Here is a 23,400-nt window from a genome sequence, read left to right on the forward strand (position 1 = left end):
CGAGGAAATATTATCACATTTAGAATGACCAACTGTTTCCGGCTGTAAAAGGAGTGATGTAGACTTTACATTTGGAAGTGTAAAGTAACGAATTGCACAACATTTATGTACAATAATTAGTAAAATTATTGTAATTATTGTAAAGTTAAAACTAAAAAAGAACATGTATGTGTTTGCAGTGGAGTATAGAAAAATGTAAGTGGTGAAAGCTCTTTAGTAAATTATGTGCACGAATAGTGACGTGTTTCCATCTTGACAATTCCTGGAATATAAATAAAGGTGAATATACTTCAAAAGATAATTTCTTCCATAAAACTGTGCCTTTTTATTATATTATCACAAAAGTTTGTTCGTTTTTATGTAATATTCATTGTTCCTAACATGAATTAGTAAGACCATTACTTTTTTCTCACAATACGAATTACGTCATTTCGCTACGTGTTCAAAATTATTTGTTAAATTACACATATTCTTTAGGATGCTGATAGTTTATTTTTCGATGAAGTATAATATATTTGTTTCCTCATGATATAAAAATATTTTGAGGTTAACTTCATTATATTGTCAATTTTAATTATATTATGGTGAATTTTATATCTTAAATTTTGTATGGATGTTACATTTTATTATATTTTAATGTACGTTGCATAAATAAGTAAGTCCTCTTTGTATGCAATAATATTTTATATAACCATTTTATACTTGTGTCATAATTATATGAATTTTAAGTACTTAATATTTTGAATTTACTAAAACATAAATTATTATTGGAATGTCTAAATAAAACTATTTGAATTCATTTCTACATAAGGTTAATATCCAAACTTCACATATTCTTTTATGTGCATAAAAGATTAGTTATTTACTTAACATTTTCTATATGGTGTTCTTGAAAAAGTATCAAGGTTCATGCTTACATGTTGTGTTATAAGAATTAAATTTGCCACAAGGTAACTTACGTATATTGTGACAGTCAGTATGTATACACGAGAGTAATATAATTAGTTTACCTCAGTCGAGCTTTTATCCAATTAGTCTATGAAAATGAGAGCAGTGGGTGACACACTGTCTGATCACTCTATAAGAACTTTCACTGCCATTGACTTCATAATTTCTTACTCGCAAGAGTTTTATTGTCTATGTTATTTAATATAAATTATAATGAAGTGGTTTATATTGTTATTAATTATACAGTTCACAATGTGGGATACGTCTGGGGAGCCACCAGGAGAAAAAGCAGGAGGTTCATCAGATTTTGTGGTGCAAGCAAAAGAAACATGTGAAAACAAAAGTCCTCTGGAAGCCCTTGAAGAAGTTATGACAAAGAGCACATCAAGTTCAAAAAAGCAGGAAGAAGTTCAGGTAAGTAAACATTTTCTTTATAAACATTTAATACAAGCTTCTTAAATATTTTCTGTAAACATTGATTTGATTCAGGAATATGCTAGAAGACTTTCAAAAATTAAATCAAGGGCTAAATTATCACGTAGGAATAAGGAAGGAAATATGGCACCTAGAGATACATCTCACACATCTGATGCAACATCGCCCAGCACTTCTGATAAAGCTATCGAAGATATTAGTCAGGCAAAAACTGCAAAAGCAAAGTCTACTTTACTCCAAAAGAAATTAGCAGAGGACAGAAAAGTATTTGAACAACGTAACAAAGAAAGAACTGAAACTAAACGCGCAGTGGAGGAGAAGGTAGAGGCTATTAGACAACAGCTAGAAGAGAAAGATGTGTCTCACCAAGATTTAGCACTAATAAACGTACAAAAGGATCAAATATCTGTCACACCTATCAAACCAGTCATGATCACTTCAGAGGTTCGTGATAAAAAATTTTGTTACCTTTTCATTAATAAACACGCAGTTTAAAATAATGTCTAAAATATTGATTGTAGGTGATGTCACCAGTACAAATTGAGAACATTCGAGAAAAAGAAAATAAAATTGCAGAACTCAATAATAAAATTGTAGAACTTGAAGCAACTGTTATAGATCTCCAAGAAAATTTGAAAGAAAAAGATTCTGTCATTGAATCAAAAACGAAGGCAGTTACGCTCATGTCTGCAGACCTCTCTAAAAAAGGTAAAACAACATTGGACACTCTCGAAGACACAAAAGATGAAATGCGAACAATGCAAGAACATTTTGTACTTCTGGAATCTTCGTTAAAAAATAAGAATGAAAATCTTCTAATGCAATTACAAGAAAGAGATAATAAAATAACGGAATTAGAAGAATCGGTTAACCGGTAATATTACAATTTCTTTCCTAAAAAAAGATTTCATGATTTCTTAAGGAATAGTCATAAAAATTTCATGATTTTCTTGTTTGTATTTAGGTATGAAGAAGAAGTCAACAAACAGAAATTATCCGAATCGGCAAGTGCAGATTTTTCTCGGTCTACAATGGATACATTGGTAGAAACTAAAGAAGCAATGAAATCAATGCAAGAGAATTTTGTACTTATAGAATCTTCGCTTAAAGCAAAAAATGATAATCTTCTTCAGCAGCTGCAAGATTACGAAATAAAATTAGCAGAAGCTAATCAGCGAATATTTAAACTGGAATCTGGTGCTGGAATAGAAAGAGACCCAACGGTTGATGATTTGCAATATAAATTAGGAAAGTTGGAACATAGTCACAAACAATTACAAGATGAGAAGTATGAATTGCAAAAAAGTATTGCTGATTTACAAGATAAAATAGTTAATATATCCGCCAATGGTAATGGTGCAGTAATAGAAAAGGACAATCGAATAGTTGAACTTGAAAATTTAGTGGAGGAGCTGAAACAATCTAATAAACTTCTTGAAGAAGAATCTAAGGCGGAATTGCAAAAATTGTTGGCAGATATGACATTGAAAAATGAAGAATATGCAAATAAAATTACCGATCTTGAAACTTTAGTACATAAACTCGAAGAAGAAAAAAGTGATATTGCAGCCAGATTACCAGACGAGAGTGCAGTTGATACGGACGAAAAAGTGGCGAAACTTTCCAAAGAATTAGAGGACTTGAATAGAAGCATGATTAAAATGAAAGCGCAACATAAAAATAAAATAAAGAATTTGCAAAAGCAACTGGAGAGTTTCAAAATGGTAATTTTCCTTTAAGTATTTATATTAACTGAAAACAGATATTATATATATATATATATAAATATTTTGATTCAGGTATCAGACACAAATGCAGAACTTGTTAAACTGGCGAATCAAGTGGCATTACTAGAGGAGGAGAAAGGTAACCTTCAGCTGAATCTGGTAGACTTTGACGAGCTTAAAGGTAGGAACCAGGACAGAAATTCTGTCATTGCTGTTTCCATTGTTCTAGTTTTGTTATCAATTGTACGTGCAATGCATTGTCCGTCTATATTATTCTCGAAGCAATTTGTTATCCATAGCCCTACTATCCTTGCTGCAGACAAATTCCAATGTCTATGTACATATACTTGATAATACGTACAAAGCACTTCTATTGTATTGTTTGAGAATTGATTTTGAACGAAATAGTCGTTTGAAATACACTGTTAATATTTTTTTTCGTGATGCTTATTCTATCAAAGGAATATTGATCTTGATACAGTTAGGGATATGCTAATTTCTGGTGATGGAGTATTCTTATATAATTATAGTAGATATATACTAAATTGTTTAAGCCTTTATTCAGAAAACTAATTGATTATATTACTTGGGATACGTTTTAATAATTTAATATAACATGGTACCTACTTTACTTGTCAAAGTTTGCTATACTCTAATTTTATGAAAATAGAATTATTTCTTAGATTGTAACATTATGTTATAAGTTCACACAACTCATATTACTATATCATTATTAGCGTAGTCAACTTATTTGCATGAACAATGCATTACATTACTTTTTCATTTTTTAAATATCGTTCGCCATATATTACTGTATTACTTATATACTACACATTATATGAAATGATTTAGGATAATGTGTAATTAATGCCGTGCAACATTAACAAATGAAGTAACAAACAACCAGTTCTTATTTGCTTTGAGTGATTGTCGTAGTTGTTTGCAAAACTTGTGGTTTTAAAGCTATCGACCATGCTTATTGCAATATTGAAATAACTAATCCTTTAGAAGTAATTAACATTAAATATTGAATATTTTAATTATTTTACGTTTTCAATTTGCTTGCTTTGCACTTACTATTCATTAAGATTTGATATATTAATGTCAATTATATGCATCATTGGCATGTTGTACAATTTGCACAGCCTCGGCAGGAGACTGGCAAGAACAGATTATTTACCTCGAAAGTAAAGTTTCTGATCAGGCAAAAGAAATTGAAATGCAAATTGAAGCCATTGCCGCGTTAGAGAATCAAAAATTGGATCTCACGCAAGGTAACTGATTATATCTTGTATTTTATATTAATTTTCAAATTAATTAATGTTGCATATAAAATTATTAACTAAAAATTTTAAACATGATAAGTCGATTACTCGGAAATTTATGTGTAATGTACTTTACAGAACTTCATATGGCGAAGCAGGAAATTTCATCTTTAGAAGCGGAAAATGCAGAGTCTGAAAATCTACGAGTGACTGCAGAAATGAAAGTTGTTGATTTCGAAGAACAATTAGAATCTTTGCAGAAACTACAAGATGAAAGTAAATCGAAGTCTTCACCGGAGGAGAATCAAGATGAATTAAATAGGAGGATAGAAGCTCTGACACAAGAAAATACTGATTTACATAATAGAATAACGAAGATGGAAGAGAAAGGAGCTTACGACTCTGGCTCTACTGAGTCGTTCGAAGCGTTACAAGACATGGATAAGAGTGATTTGTTGAAAAAAGTTGAGGACCTGATTCAGAAGAATAATGAATTGACTCTGAAATTAAACAAAGTTCAAGAGGTAGGAAATTCACATGCTGGATCAACAGAATCGTTTGAAACTATAAACGATACAGATAAAAATGAACTGTTAAAGAAAATTGATCAGTTGACTCAAGAGATCAATGACTTAACAATAAAGTTGAATCGAGTAGAGGAGAAAGGATCCTCTGATACAGGATCAACAGAATCATTTGATCGTATTCCAGAGCACAATGAGAGTATGACAAAAATTGATCTGCTTACTCAAGAAAATCATGAATTAGTAATTAAACTCACGAAACTAGAAGAGCAATTGGAATACATAGAAACCAGTCGAAAGGAATCGAAATCTAACGACGATTTGCAACCAAAAGTCGACAGTTTACTGGAAGAAAATAGTAATCAGTCCGCGGAATTATCTAATCTTAAAGCACAATTATTAGAGATTACAGTAGAGAATACTAATCTGCAAAAGCAAATTGAAACTTTAACTACAGAGATCTCAACTATTAAATTAGAGGATGCTACAGAAAAATCGAAGAGAGAAATTGATCTATCAACACAAATTGACATGTTATTGGAAGAAAAAGTTCATCTAGAAAAAGAAATAAAGGAATTGCGTAACGCTTTAGAGAAATCCCGCGAGGTCACAGTCCAGGATTCTGAATTAAAGAATTTAACATTGAGAGTGGAAGAATTGCTAAAAGAAAATGAGAGAATACTTAGTAGACTATCAGATCTTGAAACGTTTAATAAGAAATTAAAGGAAGAATTGGTGGCTATAACGGAAGAGAAGGATGAATTATACAAGAAAATTAATCAAATGTTACCCGAAGATCCTGCTAGTGAAGGATCAGAATTATTTGAAAAATTAGAAAAATTGTATAAAGAAAAACAGCACTTAAACGAACAAGTAGAAACTCTTCTGGAAAAATTAAATAAAGCAGTATCTGATGATCAAGCGACAGATAAATTTATCGCTTCGTTAGAACAAGAAATTGCAGATGCGAAGAAAATGATTGTTGAACAAACTGGTATAATTGGAGAGTTTGAAGTTAAACTGGCGAGTAAAAAGAAAGAATTAGAAGAAAAGGATAAAGAGATTCACGATTATCAAATATCTCAACAGAAAATTGTAAGTTTGGAAGATGAATTGAAGGAAATACGAGAGAGACTTCACAAATCGTCAACGGAAAAAGCTTCTATTGAAGAGGAATTTAATGCATTGCATGAAGCGAAAGGAGCATTACTCAAAGAGAAGCAGGCAAAAGATACAGAAAATAATTTGTTGAAGCAACAACTACAAGATGCTACTGCCTCGTACGAGTTAAAGATTCAGGAACAACAAGCAACGATATCTGAAAAGGAGGATGAAATTGTAAAATTGAAAGAAAAAATTGAAGAGAAAGATCAGGAGTTGCATGGCAAATACATGGAACTACAAAATAAAATGATTGCGATTGACAGTTTACAGGATGAACTGAGCAATTTGAAAATTTTAATCCAAGAGAAAGATGCTTTATTAATATCTGTTTCCGAGGAAGTCGCGAGTCTTAAGAATGTGGTGAGAAATAGAGAAGAAGAAATAGTTTCTTTGAGAAAAGAGTTTACTAACTTGAATGAGAAGCTAGAGGCATCTAAACCTTTGAAAGACTACAACGAATTATTAGAACAGTTAAAGAATAAGGATATGATTCTTGATGAGACTCAATATAAGTTTAATGCTACTACAAAAGAAAACAGTAATTTATTGGAAAAAATAAAGAATTTGTCTCAACAGATTAATGATGTGGAGCAACAATTGAACGAAAAGCAACAAGAACTTTCAAGTCTTCTCGCAGCGAAGGATCATTTGGATACTCAAATCGTAGAGCTCACGAACAGCAAGGATCAGGATGAAAAACGTATTCAAGAATTGCAAAACACTTCAGTTTACTACGTAGGCTTTGTTGAAGATTTACAAGAGGAATTAAGGACTGGATACAAACAGATAGAGCAATTGAAGCTGAAGCACACAGAGGACATAGAATTACAAAACCAAAGAATGGAAGAATTGATCAAAGATCTCCAATCTAAGACGCAAGAATGTGAATCACTGAACAGCGAACTGTTAGAGAAAGAAAAGCTGATTGGTCAAAATGTAACTGAAGAAGTTAAAATTGCTTTGGAAGCTAATGTCGCTGAATTGGAACAAAAACTGAAAGACTCCGAGGATAAAATACAAACGCAGTTAGAGAGAATGAAGAAAATAGCGGCGAATCTAAAAAAGAAGTCAGCGATGTGCCAGGAACTTGAGGCTAGGGTCACGGAACTCGAAGAAAAATGGATGACCGAGAAAGATGAAAAGGAGGCGAAAAACAAGCAGATTCAGGATGTGGAGATCTCGATGCGCGAAAAGGACACACAGATAGCAGATTTAGAAGAAAAGCTAATGCAAGCGAAGAGTGAGAGTGCAGAGGCTTTCACGAATATCGACAAGCTTACAAGTGACTTGACCAATTCTAACGAAAAAATATCCTTGCTCGTGCAACAGATAACAGAGATGGAAGAAGAAACTATAAGGGTTAAGACTGAATTGAATTCTATAACGACTGAGTTCGCGGCAGACAAAGAAGCGAAACAAAACGTGATTTCGGATTACGAAGCTTATAGACAACATGTTGCTGCAGAGAATGAGCGCAAGCAATTGGAGCTGGACGAAGTTAAGGAGAAAGCAAGGGAGCTTAGCGTACGAATGCAGGTTATGGAAGCAGAGTACGTTGAGCAACTTGCAATAATAAAGAATCTAATAGCCGAGAATGCTCTGTTATCGTCAAAACAGTCACAGATCAATGAAAAGTTGGAGAATGTGGAGAAGGAGTCGGAGGATCGAAGGGTGTTACTGGAACAGCTGCAAAAGGAGTGCAATACCGCTACAGCCACCACTCAAACCGAGGAGGAAGAAGTTGTTGAGGACGATACTAAGATTCCTGGTACACAACATTGCAACCATTGCGAACAGTGTCAAACAGTGGTACAAGCATTGGAGGCGAAGCTACAGGAACGGGAGGCAGAAATAGAGAATTTAGATAACGAGCTGGCTAACTCCATTGGTAATTTTGCTCAGATGAGAGAGTTTCTCAGGTTCAACAGTTTGATGAACCAAACTGCTATGCGGAACAGGTCATTGGAGGATCCTTATAACGAATTGCTGTTCCAGTATAACGCGTTGGCATCGAATCACGAAGAAGTTAAGACAAAATTGGACGATGTTTTACAGGGAAATAAAGATTTATTAGACAAAATCGAAGGTTTACAATCTGCAAATGTTACTCTAGAAGAGAAAGTAGTCGCAGCTGAACAAGCATTGGAAGAAAACAAGCAAAACGTGGAATTATTGGGGAATGTTGATTCCTTGAACTCTGAGTTGATGAAGAAATGCGAGGACAGCGAATCAAGGTTGTTGAATGTACAACAAGAGTTGCAAAATATTCGGGAGCACGCAGCTCAGCTAGAGCAGCAATTGAACTCTCAGAATGCACTGCTGAAATCCGAAGGGGTGCAACGGATGCAAGCGGAACAATTATTGCAGGACTCAAGAAATAATTACGAACAGGAAATAGAGTCTTTGAAGACTGATAAAAGTGCGAGTGAGAAAACAATAGAGGATCTAAAGATCGATTTGGAGACTTACAAAAATCAAAGCGAATCGTTCGTTGAGAAATCGGTCAGTAAAAGAGAAGCGCCTACTCTGGACTTTGCCTCCAGCGAACGAGACAATGTGCCTCAATTGTTTGATGCCTCTAAAATCTTCGGAACAACAGCTGCCGCTGATTCCAATATTCTAGGTGACGCAGAAGTGCAAAGACTTCAAGCTCTGTTGAGTGAGAAAGAGGCACAATGCTCGAATCTTACCCAAGAGATTAGCGATTTGCAGAGGCAGATGATCGAGGAAAGGTCTCAGATGTCGCAGAACTACAGCCAGTGCGTCGAAGACGTAGAAACCTCGAGGAAGGAGATGGTTGCATCTCAAGCAAACTTGGAACAGTTCCTATCTGAAAAGGACAAATACATCGAATCATTAAAAGCGGACCTAAACATTCTTAATTTACAATTAACAGAAGCATTGGAGTCGAATTCTTCAAAGGAGATAATCGAGACGCTGACCGCAGAGCGCGACCACCAGAACGTTATGTTGGAGTCCTACAAACTACAAATTGCCAATTTAGAAGAGGAACTGAAGAACTCGACGGACTCTGAACTGATACGTGACTTGGAGATTCGTATTTCGAATATTACCAAGGAAAGGGACTTACTACAGTTACAGCTGAGCGACTTGACCAGATCGTTGATGGAAATGAAAGAGGCTGCGGAAATTGGAAGAAATATGCAATTGGAAATCGAAAAAGCGGCGCGTGAAAGGGACGAAGCCAAGGAAATGGTAGCAAATTTGACTCAGGCTTTGGAAGACGCTTACAAAACTGCGGAGAAAACGTCCACTTTCACGGATTCGTCTACCAAAGAGTCAACGCCACAGGATGAACCCGTGATTACTCGCGCGGTACCAGATTCTTTGAAACCGGTCGCTGAAGATGTCACACAAATAACTCCACCTAATGTCTGGGATGCTAGCTCTTCCGAGAAACTGATCGTCGACGAAGAAACCTGGGGCTGGACCGAGGAAGACGCTGAGTTGATCGGTGAAAAGGTCGCTACTAGTTTAGCGTTGGTTCCTAACACAGAGATGCAGTTGCGAGCGCAGGTGGAGGATCTTCAGGATCAAATAAAGGATTTGGAGAAGGAGAGGGACGCGCTGAAGGAGGAGAACAAGCATATCCAGTTAAGAAGCGGCAAGATGATAAAGAAACTTAAAGAGTATAAGGTGCAGGTGGAAAACCTTCAGCAACAGTTGAAGATCCACAAGTCAACGAGAGACTTTTATGAGCTAGACTCTGCGATAGAGGAAGAGCTGAAGTCTCAGATCAGCAAGCTCGAAAAGACGTTGAACGAAGTAAGAGAGGAGCAGAAGAACATGCTTATCGAGAAAGAATCGCTGACCAAACGGGTAGATATCCTCGTCGCTGCGAACGAGCGGTACATGGAGATGAAAGAGAGACAATGCATGGACATGGAGGTGTTACGCATTCGGAACAAGGAACTGTCTGACAAAGTTCAGTTCCTGGACCAACGTTTACAGGAGAGTATAGTTGGCGCTGAAGACAGGAACGCTCCTCAAGAGGAGACTTCTGTTGCTCCTGAAAAAGAAGCTAAACCGGTTGAACGTCAGAAAAGATCCGTCGCCGGTAAAGACCTGGAAGTTCTCTGTAAAAAATACAAAGACGAAATAGACGATCTCAAAGACGAGATGGAAGCACTGGCCTCCGAGAACGAACAGCTGCAACACTTCTTGGAGGAGCAGAAGGTAAAGTTGTCTACATTGGAGTCGAAAAGAATCGCGGACGAGAACGAGTCAATTCAGATCGTGGACGATCTAAACAAAAGAATTGCGGAGTTGCAGAGCACGCTGAGCAAATCTCGAGAGGAGTACGAGTTGCTGAGGAAGCAGTACGAGCAGAGCTTGATGGACGCCAACGACCAGGTGACGGTGATGAGGCAGAATGCCGATTTCCTGAAGGAAGAAACACTCGAGAAGATCAGCAAGTTAGAGATGAACATCGCAGACTTGCATCTACAGCTGGAAGCATCCGAGTCGAATGCGAACAGTTTGCAGAAGAGTTTGCAAGAAGCTGTCCAAGAAAACACAGGCCTACGGGAAAAGTTGTCCGATGTAACCGTATCGTCGGAGAAGCAATTGTCTAGCATGAGCACGTCGATGGCGGAGATAACCGATCTGTTGAACGTCAGGATACAGGAGGTCGCAGACTTGAAGCAAGCACTTCAAAGACAGTATATCGAGCACGAGGAAGTGAAAACGCAACTGCAGGGATCTATGCAACAACTGAACCAAGAGCTCGACGAGAGGAAGCAACAAGTGGAGAATCTGAAGAAGTCTTTGAGCGAGAAGGAAAACGAGTTTATACAACAGCAAAGCGTGGAGACAGTCAGTGCTTTAGTGAGCCAAGCGACTCAGGAGCTTGTGCAGAAGCATGCTATAGAGATCGAGGAGAAGGAAAAAGAGATTCGACAGCTGAACGAGAAAATGTCGACATTGGAATCATCCGTGAAGACCTGTTGGCTGGAGAAGGAAAACAATTTTGGTCAGTTCGAGGTTCAACAGCAGGAATTGGAATTGCTGAGACGCAATCTATTGGAGAAGGAGTCGACTCAGGAGTCCCTTCGATTGAACCTGGCCTCGCTGAAGGAACAGTTAAGTGAGAAAGAAAGGCAAGCGTTGAAGAATGAGGAAACCGTACTTAGACTCACAACTGATAATAAAGGGTACGTGGAAGCTATAGAAGAGTTGCAGAAGCGCCTGAAAGAGGCTGAAGAGATCTCCAACGAGGTGCAAGCTCATGTTTTACGTATCCAGAGCTTGGAGCAGGAACTCGAAGGTACGAAAGCTACTTTAATGGAAAAAGAAGCCGCTTTAGGATACTGTACTCAGGAATCCGCCGAGTGCAAACTAACTCTGGAAAGCAAAAACGTCGAAATTAACGAGCTTCGTACGGAGTTACAAAAGGCTGAAGCTTTGAGGAATGAACTGTTGGAAAAGACTGAGAAGATGAATCGTTTCAGTGCAGAATTGGAAGCTGTACAGATTGCTTTGAACGAGGCCAGACAGAACTTGAGCGAGAAAACAAGTTTGCTGGACAAGAGTAACCAGTTGTTGAACGAGAAAACAAGTTTGCTGGACAAGAGTAACCAGTTGTTGAACGAGAAAACAAGTTTGCTGGATAATAGTAACCAGTTGTTGAACGAGAGGACAAGTTTGCTGGACAAGAGTAACCAGTTGTTGAACGAGAAAACAAACTTGCTGGACAAGAGCAACCAGTTGTTGAACGAGAAAACAAGCTTGCTGGACAAGAGTAACCAGTTGTTGAACGAGAAAACAAGTATGCTGGATAAGAATAACCAGCTGTTGAACGAGAAAACAAGTTTGCTGAATAAGAGTAACCAGTTGTTGAACGAGAAGCAAATGGAGCTGGACAGGTTGTCGGCTGCGCAACAGGAGCAGCCACGGCAGAACTCTTCCGAGATCATTGACGGATTGCCGGTTTTCAGGATGTGCGACGATACCGAGAAACTGCAGCAGACAATAGATACTATACAGGCTGAATTGGACAGGAAACAAGAAGAGATCGACCATCTGAAATACATTGTGAACGAGAATACGTATCCAAATATAATTCAAGAGATGCAGGAGATAATAAACGGTCTCTACAACGAGAAGGCCGAGTTGACGTCCTCGCTGGAAGCTGCCGCGTTGAAGACTACAGAGAAGGACAAGGAAATCGAAGGTTTGGTGCAGTTAGTCCAAACGCAGAGTCAGGAGTTCGTATCTAAGGAAGAGGCAACGGTTTCAACGAAGGTTCGACGGTCCGCAGAGGATCACGAAGAAATCGTTCAGTTGCAAAACGAATTGCACACTAAGGAACAGGAGATCAACGAGCTGAAATACGTGATTGCCGAGAAGGATTCGCAGTTGTCCCTTCAAGCCAGCATGGAGCCGCAATCCGACGACTTCGAGCTGCGGGAAATGGTGCAGAGGCTGACCACTGAGCTCTACGGAAAGGAACAGGAGATTCAGCAATTGAAATCGATGATCGCCGGGTTACAACAGGAAGCGACTCGTCTGCAGGGGTACAAAAGGCTGTCCGAGGAAACCAGAGACGCCATACAGAGATTGAGCATGGAAAAGGAGCAGCTGCGACTACAGGCGCAGGAGTTCCTGGAGCAGAAATTGAAGGAAAAAGAGGCAGAGATCGACGATATCAAGGAAAGGTTGTCCGTGGAGAATAGAAACATCTTCGTCGAGTTGCAGCTGAGAGACAGAGATATCGAAAATATGAAGATCGAGCTGGAAGATTCTTCCTTGGTGGAGCGAAAGTTGAAAGAGATCCTGAACGGCAAGGACGAAGAAATTGTTCAATTGGGTGCCGACTTGGCAGAGAAGGAGCGTAGATTGGCCGAGTTGAGCATCACCAAGGACACGGAGCTGCACAATTTGAAGGTGCTAATTCATGAGAAAGATGTTCGTATAGAGGAGTTGCTAGCCCTCTCCGACGAGGAGGAGAAGCAACTGAAAGAGTTGAAGAACACGTTGGCGGCCAGAGAAACGGAGATTAATTCGTTGAAGACGCTTCTGGAGGACAAAGTGAAGGAATACGAGCTGATTCAGAATGTGCTGAAGAAAGATGTTCCCATTGTGGATGCTTCCGCCATTCGAAGCGGACAAGCCTCCGGCGAAGACGCCGGATCGTCCACTTCGCAGGAATTGGAACTAGCTATGTACATGCTTCATCAACGAGACGTCAGGTGCGAGGAGCTGACGTACGAATTGATGCAGTTGCTCGAAGAAAGAGACACGCTGCAGCTGCGCCTATCCAACGCGATTAGAGTGAACGAAGAACTTAGAAAAGGTAGCAACGCCGATGTCAGTCTAACGAACGAACCTTCCGTTTCCGGAAGCTCCGAACCGCTCGTGGAACATCCCTCGCCTTCGAAGTCCGAGGGGCCAGTCGAGATAGCGAAAGAGGCTATCGATGCACCAATTGGCGAAGACAAGGACACTCTTGCTCTGAAGTACGTATTCTCAGAGTTTTTCTTATATGTATAAGGTCTCCGCAAAAATATCCTCTCTGTGAATCTAAAAGATCTCTGAAAATCCTACAGTACACAATAATTATTTTAAAATTGCACCGAATATCTTGGATTTTTTTTAGATGTTAGTAGTTTTCTTGTCTTTTGACATAGTATGGATTTAACTATATTTCAGTAATTGTTTACGAAGTAACGAATTTCGCATAGAATAATATTTTGCAGTTCTTCATATTGTATGTGGGGTGTAAGAAAATGATTGCTCGTGGAATCAACAGACAACGTTAGATTTTTCCTGCGAAACCATGGGCTTTCATTTTTTTTATGCATCCTATACAATACAAAAAAGATCGTAGCGTATTTAATTCCCGACTTTGCTTAGCATGTAGGAAACCGCAAAACAAGCTTTACCAGTTGATCCATCCTTTCCTCAAACACCGTACCGTTCACAAATGTCACTCGAAGTCTCGAAAGAACCTTCTCCATCAAGAAGTAAATGTTTCGCATAAATAAACTGTTGAAGTACATCCAGATTTGCTAGGCGCAAAGGTTTGATACCTATCTGTTTCAAAACTCAACTTTTATCTTGAGTTGTTGTATTTGTATACAAATAGTTCGCACTTTAAATAAATTACTGTTGAACTCCGAACAGTCCATTTAACACGGTCGCATCTTAATGATTTATAAGAATAGAAATCTTCCTCTATTATTATTATTTATCGTTCGTATTCGTTTATCATACGTGCCTTTATGTGGGCGTAATATTAATTTCAGTAATTATTTAATGATTAAGATTTGGATAAACCTTTCTATTATTTAAAAATGAATTAAATATGTCGATTGAATCGTTGCATTTAAAAAAATTATAATTATAATATAATTAATATTATATAAATATTATATAATTATAATATTTATAAGTTCACGTATGTGTTAATGTTGCCGACGTATCCGTAACAAGGCTTCAAAATAAGAAGATAATGCGAATTTAAATAACATAGTGTTAAAGGAACGTGTTGATAATATACCAGTAGTATGTACGCTGCTTGTTTTACTGTAAAAGCTAGTTTTCCCTCTAGGCTGTCACAGTTGCACACGGTGAGCCACGCGAAAGACGTACGATTGAGGGATGAACGAGAATTGAGGCACACACAGCAAATGTCTTTGCTAGCACACAAAGACGTCCTAAGTACTTTGCCCCCCGAAGCAGCTGCCAGGCTCGTCAATGCAAATTACACATTATGTATGTATCATCAAACGTTGATACGATTTATCGATTAACGTTTTCAAGTTGGTTCATTTTAGTGTAAATATCGTTTTGTTTTTGCTTTTTGCGTAGTTTACTATCATAACGTATCCTTCCTCACTTGCGACAGTTCAGTTGCAACGTTTTTTGAGTGTACAAAATATCTTAACGCTTTACCTACCAAGACTGTTAACTTAATAGATGGAAAAAATGATTGTGAAAAACATTGATGAGAAAATCTTAATTATGGGTTATGGATTTGTTAATATTACGAAATAATCCCTGGTAGGTAACTCGTTAGCCCGTATTGTGTTCACTTAATTATTCAAATTGATAAAGATACAATCGGAGACAAATAATATTCATTTTAATTGAATAAAGACACGTGCTTTGGAAACTTTGATTTAATTCAAAGAAATACAAGATTACATTAAAATAACGTGAATTTGTTTACAGCTAGGGATGTTCAGAGCCAATCGAGCGTTTTACTAAACTGGCTATGGGGAAAAAGGTAGGCTTTACATACATTCGAACATTTTGTTTATTCAACCAACCATCCGTTCGTTTAATCGGCCAATAGAGACGTGGTGTCGTCATTAAAACGCTCCTCGAAATCTATAAGAAATCGCCAGTTTCCATAGACAAGTAATAACGAATTCGACTTAAATCGAGTATCATATATCCTATAGTAATAATTTCCTTGGCCGAACATTGAATTTTATCGAACTTTTAATTTTATATAAAGATCCGCCGTCTACGAAACGATTTAAGAGAAAATCAAAGAAGTTAATACATACTGGTAAAGAAAGAGAAGAAAATCGAGGTAATTCTTTCAAACGTTCGTGCGTCCATATCAATTCCCATCGCAATCCGACAATATTCTAATCTCGAGCTTTAACCGAAGAAGGTTTCACTTCACTCATGATTTTGTTGTAGCACGCCAAAAGTGGTACACATGTGAGGTTTCGACAACAGTGTAGTGGACACTCTCCTCGCCTTCTGGATACATTCCTGCCAAGTGCCAACTGCCAAGACAATTCCTGTAATTAGACTAGACCGGACACGATGAAGAAATGCCACCGTGCGACTATCGGTCCGTCTATGTTTATTGTCGGAAGGTCGTCATGCTTTTTGCGAGAAGTATGGCGGACCGTATCGGAATCGCAGGGGTCGAAGAAAAGTATTTGTATACTCGTGCCGCGACGATTCTGAATGATAGCGTCGCTTTCGTGCTCCGTTTTAACGGAGCCCTGCGCTTTTCTAGGCTTTCCAAACTGAGAAGTCTCTCCTCTTCGGAGCAGAAGAGTGTGCGAGGAGATGACTTTTAATTGTACTATAATCGTTGTATAGCAATCCTTTTTCTAGGTGCACTATAAACGAAGAATTGCCTTGGAGAGAAGTGTATATTTCAGTTATTTTATTAGCTACGAAACTGTTAATATTGTAAGATGTTTCCCGGGCGTCGTACGACGCCCGCGGGAAGTGTGTTTGTTCCGATGATTGATTACTCTTTAACGTTCTCATGATCAATTACGTTGAAAACACGTTCATGTAAATTGTTTTACGTACGACTCCGTCGACCTTTTGTCGTGAACGTTTTCTCAGGAGTTTCTCCCCGCACGGGGAGAAAGCTCGGAGCCGATCGAAAGAAAACGCTGGCCTGTCACAATAACTGAAACAGTATCGTTGATTAGCATTTTGTCCATAAACGGAGGCGCCGTGATTGTCTGTTATTCTTTGACCACGACGATTCGAACTTTCTATTTCCACGAAATTTTGTACAGAGAGTGTGAGCGTCGACGAATAAATAAATTATAAGACGTAATATTTCTTCATCGGACGTGTTTTTTTTATTCCCGGATCATGTTCTGCCGTTTTGTTAGATACGCATTTGACCAGTAAGTAGGATTTCTACGATGTCGCTTGGTTCTTTATGCTTGTCGTTATGATTTTAAATTCGATGCTTTGTTTTCATGGAAATGTCGAGAGATCGCTGCGTAAAGCAGCAAAATTGTCAAAACTGTCTCGAAAGCCGTTCCCCGCCAATTTACGCCTTCATGAACGAGTATAACGGCTGGATACATCGGTAAGTAATGCTTTGTTAACAAATAATATAGAAGAATTCGTAAAGTACGTTGAACTGGACACTTATGAAAAAGTTCAAAACGTTTTCTATAAACTGTTATGAAAGCTTTACGCTTCGTTCAACAAATTTAATCACAAGTACGACAAACTTGGCGAAGCAAGCGGTACTTGCATAATTCAATTATGTTATAGCTCTCCCATCAATGGTATAGCGCTATTACATACCATGCGGATTGCACGTAATTTAACTTACTGAGCGAAACGAGTTTGAAGTCGTAAACTCACATTATTAATATTCAGTGGATATTTTTTGTTCTGTTTATATCCTGGCTATCGTACAAATATCAAATATTATCGTTAAACTGTAAAATACTGAGTGAAACGAGATGACACTAATTTGAAGTCGTAAACTCACATTGTTAATATTCAGTGGATATTTTGTTCTGTTTATATCCTGGCTATCGTACAAATATCGAATATTATCGTTAAATTGCATATTGTTCATGAAAACCACGATTTCGTTGTTTCGTGTGGTAACAATTTTTACGGATACAGAGATTCAATTCTACTGAACTTATCATAAGCGTACAAGGATCTGCAGTCTCATTGTTTCAACAATTACATTATGTATACCGTGTACGTATACAATAATGTATATCTTATTCATTCGATTGGTATCTGAACAGAGAATAATAATATAAAAACGATCGAAATTAAAAGAGAATTTGGTAACTGTTCAAAATATGATAGAGTATCAGAGCAATTAAGTACGATCTCTATAATGGATGGTTGCAATGATTAAAACAGGTCGAGACCTCGTGTATCTCCTAGAAAAGTGTCAATTCATCTCGTCGAGTCTAACTATGCGACTCGGTTTAGTTTCTAGCAACCTATGGACCGGATACGATTCTCTGTGACAGATATCGGTACACGCAATCGTTTCATGGCCATTACGATGATCCGCAGATTTCATCCTCGTCGAACCTGTTTTTCTATACTTCAAGACGAGCAATGTCAGTATGCCGAGTATGAAAATACAAACTATGATGGACATTAAAATATCCGCTGGTCCAGGATGCGATTGAAATTCACCCGCGTTTACATAACTGAGTGCTAAAGGATTAGGCTCGTCCCAGCTGGTCCACGTGTTGTTCCAGAGAGCTGGATTTGCTTTGGGATCGCCGTTCAAATTCTTAGGCGGCACAACCGTGAGTCTACGCTTCATTATAACATTTTCTAATATCGCCATGATTAACGGCCTTCTTTCGGCCAGGTTCACCATTTCGCAAGGATCCTTCGCTATGTTGAAGAGACAGGGTGCTCTCAGAGGGTCGCAAACGATCTATGGATTAGAGCAAAGTATTAGTAAATATTAATGGTATTTCCACGTTGTTTTTACTGTAAGAAACACTCCGATTGAACGAAGATTACAATTATCTTTCATTTTAACGATTAAGAAATCATTTTATAAAAATAGAAACGTGGATAATAGTCCTCGATGTGATAATTTCTATATTGAATCATGGTAAAGGGGACCGTCCGATAGGGAATTCTAATTGTTAAAAACTCCGTGTCATGTTCAAAGTTCGTATATACATCTTGTGGCCAAGTTTTATAGTTACAGAAGAGTAGATGCGATTATTCGAGCCTTGCGGCTCGTTTTTATAGTTATTGACAATCGGTAATTATAAAAAAAAAACGAGTCGCAAGGCTCGAATAATCGCGTCACCTCCTCCCAAATTGTCTATTTTAGTGCACGATTTCGGCGACAATTAGGGAGACATTTACTGTATATCCGTATAATTTCGAGATCGTTGCACAAACCTTCTCCTCGTTTCTGGCACTACATTTGATTTGCGCCCTTCGCCGCAACAACAGTATCTCGTCGCCGGTGAGTATCTTCTTCTCCCGGAAATTTGCTTTCGAAGTTGCTCCGTCCGCGTTTCGTTTTCGCCTTTCTCTCAGCTCTATCGCTTGTCTAGCGGTTAAAACGCCGGAGATTGCGACGCCCGTTTTGCTGTGCAATACTTTCTCGGGAATATACTTCGGCGAAACTCCCTCGGATGAATCTCCGGTCGCGCCTACCCAGCTGCCGCCGGTTTGCGTTTGACCGATCACGTACTTGAAGTCACCACGCCTGATCGCCGTGTAGTTGTCGACGTCGTTTATGTTGATCACAATCTCCGATCTGGGGCTCTGTCCGTTCGACACCAGAGCCGGCCAAAGATCGAACCCGTCGATGTGACTAAACTGCTCTCCGTTCACTCCTGAGAACGCGTGAACGAGATTAACCTTTTAGGTACGGCCGAATTCTGCGCGAGGCTATTTTCTCTGGACGGCAGAGTCTGATATGTACTGTACAGAGTGTCTGTATATTCTGTCCGTATATTGTTAAGATACAGTTATATTGTTAAGATAAGTCTGTGTATTGTAAATCGATGTGAAGACAAAAGAAGTGTGAAACAATGCATATGAAGACGATTATTTGATTCAAACGATGACCGAGTGAGCTACTAGAGTAAGCCACTATAGTGGTGCATCGTTCAGAGAGATGACATCCGCGAAAGTCACTATAGTGGCGCGTCGTGCCTAAAAGGTTAAACAGCTGTGGCGAAAATCTATGATCCATCGATGCTATCAAGAATTTACCTAGCAATCATCGACAGTTGGCTAACAGTCTTCAAAGCTATGGTTTTAAGGATATTATATCGTTCAGCGGCTTACCGAGAGCGCCATTGAAAGGTTTCCATTAGGTAAAACGTGAACATTAATGTAAGCGTTAGTTTGAGCTATTTAACTAACCAGCCGCGGACAGCAACGTAGGAAGCCAATCGGACATGAACATCATCTGATTCGAGACTCTTCTCGGCGCTTTGATCAAAGGACTCCAAACGGCTGCCACTCCCCTGGTCCCTCCTTCCCACGGACTATCCTTCATCTGTAAAATTATCGAAAGTTCGGTCCCGCAGTTTGTGCAACACGTTTTTCTGAATTGTACGAAATAGATCTTTACGCCACGGAGCGGATAATTGCTGCCCCGATTGCTCAGGAAACCTTCGGTCGGTGCGCCGTTGTCGCTCATGAACAGCACTATGCTATTTTCTAACATTCCGCGGGTCCTTAGAGCGTCCATCACTTCGCCGACACCCTGGTCCAATTTTGACACAACGGCTATGAACAGAAAGTTCATCTTTCGTCATTTCTTTACATCGATTGTTAACATTTTTTTAACGTTTCTTCACTTTCATCTTTTCTCCAATTTTCCACCATGTATTCTGTCTACTTTAGTTAACTAGTTAACAGTAAACGTTAAATGGTACTTGAAAGTGAATCATGAAAGTACGGTAGTTCGCATAATTTGTATAAAGTGGATTCTTATCGAATTTCCTCGATTGAAATGAATTTTATTTTACCAAGGTTCCAACTAGGATTCAAATGGGAAGCAATCGACGAAAACGTAATAGTTACTTAACAAATTAACCCTTAGCGCTCCGAAGACTCCGCTACGGAGACATTTGCCATTTGTTCCGTAACTCCGAAGGCTCCGCTGCGGAGCCAAATGTTTTTAGCATTCGTTATCGTTGGCGTTAGCAATTGTTATCTGTAGTTAAAACGTGCTAAGTCTGTACCATTACGATTAAAACATTTTTTGACCTTTTCTATGGTTAGCAACATGGAGAAAAATAAATATTATGTTGAGAATTTAGAGCCGAGCGATACCGAAGACGTATTTGATTTTGAAGAGTTAAAAGACATTGTGGAAGACAATGCTGGTTATGATTCTGACACTTCGAGTAGTAGTAGCGAAATTATACTACCAAAGAGACGAAGAATGAGAATTATTGAAAGCGAAAGCGAAGATTCGTTGCAAGTCTTGGATGAATGGCGTGATGTTATGGAAGAATTACATATTCCAGATAGAATACTTTTTAGCGTATTGTCACAGGTCATTGAACCACAAGTTCCTACAAACGTTGAACAGCCGATACAATATTTTAAATTATTTTTCACGGACGAATTGGTAAATGAAATTATAAAGGAAACCAACAATTGCGCAGAAAATGTTCTAAACTTGAAAGAGATATCTAGTAACTCTGTTTGGCAAAGTGAATACTGTGACACTTGTCCAAGTAAGCCCAGAATGCACATGGGAGATTGTTACCAAAGATATCGCACCATGGTGAATTACAGAATTTAAAATTTATCTTTTATTTACAATAGGAAAATGTATATTTATAAAATAAATAAAATATCGAATGCATTCACGAGGACGTGTAATCTATTCCGCTCAAAATAAGACTTCCTTTATCCCAGGCGCTCCGCTCCAAAAATGTGCCGAAGTTGCTGGTATGCAGTACTCGAGAAACGCGCGGAGACATTTGTCATTTGTTCCGTAACTCCGAAGGCTCCGCTGCGGAGCTAGATGTTTTTAGCATACGTTATCGTATGAAATTATAAAGTATGAAATTATAAAGGAAACCAACAATTACGCAGAAAATGTTCTAAACTTGAAAGAAATATCTAGTAACTCTATTTGACAAAGTGAATATTGTGACACTTGTCCAAGTAAACCCAGAATGCACGTGGGAGATTGTTACCAAAGATATCACACCATAATTATAATATAATATATAATATAATATTATAATATTATAATTATAATATATAATATAATAATATAATATATAATATATAATATAATATTATAATATTATAATTATATTATAATTTCTCACTGAACCGGTCTCTACAGTTACAACGTACGAAAATCTTCAGGAATTAACGAGCGCAGATTGAAACTCGAAAGTATGAAAAGATAGGTTCGTCATCGGCTGTTCAGTTAGATCTTCCGCCATTGGTTTGCCAATGATCTCGCGAAACCTGTTAAGGTATATTGCAATCTAGCGCACATGAAAGTTACCTGCTTGAACCCTCCTCTCAGGATCTATGATATACGCGAACTTGGAAATTTCTTCGTCGGGAGCGCGCAGCAGCTGATTTTGATTTCCTTTGTGGGGCGCCAGATGAGCCAGATACAGGAACATGGGTTGATTCGCGTCGTGTTCCCTGATTAATCTCACCGCCTCGTTCGTGAAGAGATCGGTCGCGTATTGTCCCATAGTGTCCCAGGCAACGGTAAGATTTCGTCGCATGTCGAAACCGCGAAAATCACCAAATTGCTGGCCCTGCGGAACGCGTCGATTAAAAAATTGTTCATCTAAATTCGAGGTGCGTTTAGCAGCTCGACGCGAACTCTTGAAAATTCGGAAATCTTTACGAGAATATTTTACCATGCTAATGCAGTGACTAACAAAATTTTCTATGGCTCGAAGAAAGCTGTAAATGACATTGTTGTAGCAGTTTATGTTCGCGAATTTATAAATTATTAATTCTTTCTAGAAATATTGTGTTCTATCTTTTTGCGTTATATCAGGCCCGTCGCATAAATGCGCGACACGTAAAATTTATTTATTGGATAGTTACCGGTTCTTGGGCAATGTGCGTGAAATAATCTTGAAGACCGTTCCAATAGCCGAAATGGGTATCGAAACCGCGGAACGTGGGAGTATATTCCTTCCTATAGAATCCCAGATGCCATTTGCCAACCGCGTGGGTCTTGTAGCCTGCTTCTTTTAAGTACTGCAATACGGATCATTGGTCTTTATATAGCATCGCAGAGTTCGCGGTAGAATTTTATGCGGAAGCAATAAATCCGCGCAAGTTTGCTAGATTTATAATCCGGCGTTAGTGTAGCAGAACGTAATATATTTTCGGTCGTGTATTCTACATCATAATTTTGCGTAGTATTTACAGCAATGAACGGGAGATAAAATGTTAACCTTTTAGGTACGGCTGAATTCTGCGCGAGGCTATTTCTCTGGACGGCAGAGTCTGATATATACTGTACAAAGTCTGATTCTGTATATTCTGTCCGTATATACAGGATGTCCCAAAAATGTCTCGCAATCCGAAAGTGGCGGGTTCCTCAGGCCATTTGAAGCAACTTTTTCGTTTACAAAAATTTTCTCCGAGGTACCGTTAACGAGTTATTAACGAAAAACGGTGACCAATGAGAGGCGAGATCAGCTGCCGCGAGGTGGCCGAGCCAACGGCGCCAGCGGTCGAGCGGTCGAATCCCAGCTCAGCTGGCGTGAGTCGGCCGAGCCAACGGCGCCAGCGGTCGAGCGGTCGAATCCCAGCTTAGCTGGCGCGAGGCGGCCGAGCCAGCGGCGCCAGCGGTAGAGGCTTCGTGCGCTGGTTGGCTGGGCCGCCTCGCGTCAGCCGTACTCGATTCTTATTGGTCACTGTTTTTCGTTAATAACTCGTTAACGGTGCCTCGGAGAAAATTTTTGTAAAGGAAGAAGTTGCTTCAAATGATCCGAGGAACCCGCCATTTCCGGATTGCGAGACATTTTTCGGACAGCCTGTAGACTGTTGTAAATCGATGTGAAGACAAAAGAACTGTGAAACAATGCATATGAAGACAATTATTTGGTTCAAACGATGAGCGAG

The 23,400-nt window shown here is 38.7% G+C and overlaps 2 protein-coding genes across 11 annotated transcripts in view; one reads left to right on the top strand and one right to left on the bottom strand.

Moving 5' to 3' along the window:
• On the top strand, positions 1-16,637 carry LOC143259292 (uncharacterized). 7 transcript variants are annotated; one of them, XM_076520820.1, is made up of 11 exons: positions 2-279; positions 1,195-1,362; positions 1,438-1,827; positions 1,905-2,257; positions 2,348-3,107; positions 3,183-3,291; positions 4,256-4,384; positions 4,514-13,541; positions 14,636-14,799; positions 15,259-15,313; positions 15,739-16,637. In XM_076520820.1, exons 2-11 carry the CDS (start codon positions 1,201-1,203, stop codon positions 15,761-15,763), a joined length of 11,175 nt encoding a protein of 3,724 aa, XP_076376935.1. In that variant the 5' UTR covers positions 2-279; positions 1,195-1,200; the 3' UTR covers positions 15,764-16,637. The 7 variants fall into 7 exon arrangements, 5 of the variants coding, with proteins under 5 accessions (XP_076376937.1, XP_076376935.1, XP_076376936.1 ...); XM_076520821.1 differs by having other exon boundaries at positions 3,183-3,249; XR_013033112.1 differs by lacking the exon at positions 2-279 and adding an exon at positions 15,548-15,625 and having other exon boundaries at positions 1,147-1,362.
• LOC143259293 (arylsulfatase I) overlaps positions 15,191-23,400 on the bottom strand; it is a 15,712-nt gene continuing 7,502 nt past the window's right edge. For 2 of the 4 annotated variants that reach the window (XM_076520826.1, XM_076520824.1), the window contains exons 4-8: positions 22,372-22,527; positions 21,809-22,073; positions 19,690-20,058; positions 18,712-19,154; positions 15,191-18,229 (exon numbers count right to left, since the gene is read on the bottom strand). In XM_076520826.1, coding sequence (XP_076376941.1) covers positions 17,726-18,229; positions 18,712-19,154; positions 19,690-20,058; positions 21,809-22,073; positions 22,372-22,527 — 1,737 coding nt within the window. In that variant the 3' untranslated portion in view covers positions 15,191-17,725. The remainder of the gene's footprint in view (positions 18,230-18,711; positions 19,155-19,689; positions 20,059-21,808; positions 22,074-22,371; positions 22,528-23,400) is intronic. The other 2 variants (XR_013033114.1, XM_076520825.1) reach the window with 2 other exon arrangements.

This window comes from Megalopta genalis, chromosome 4 (genome assembly GCF_051020955.1).
Source record: "Megalopta genalis isolate 19385.01 chromosome 4, iyMegGena1_principal, whole genome shotgun sequence".
Classification (NCBI taxonomy): Eukaryota; Metazoa; Arthropoda; class Insecta; order Hymenoptera; family Halictidae; genus Megalopta; species Megalopta genalis.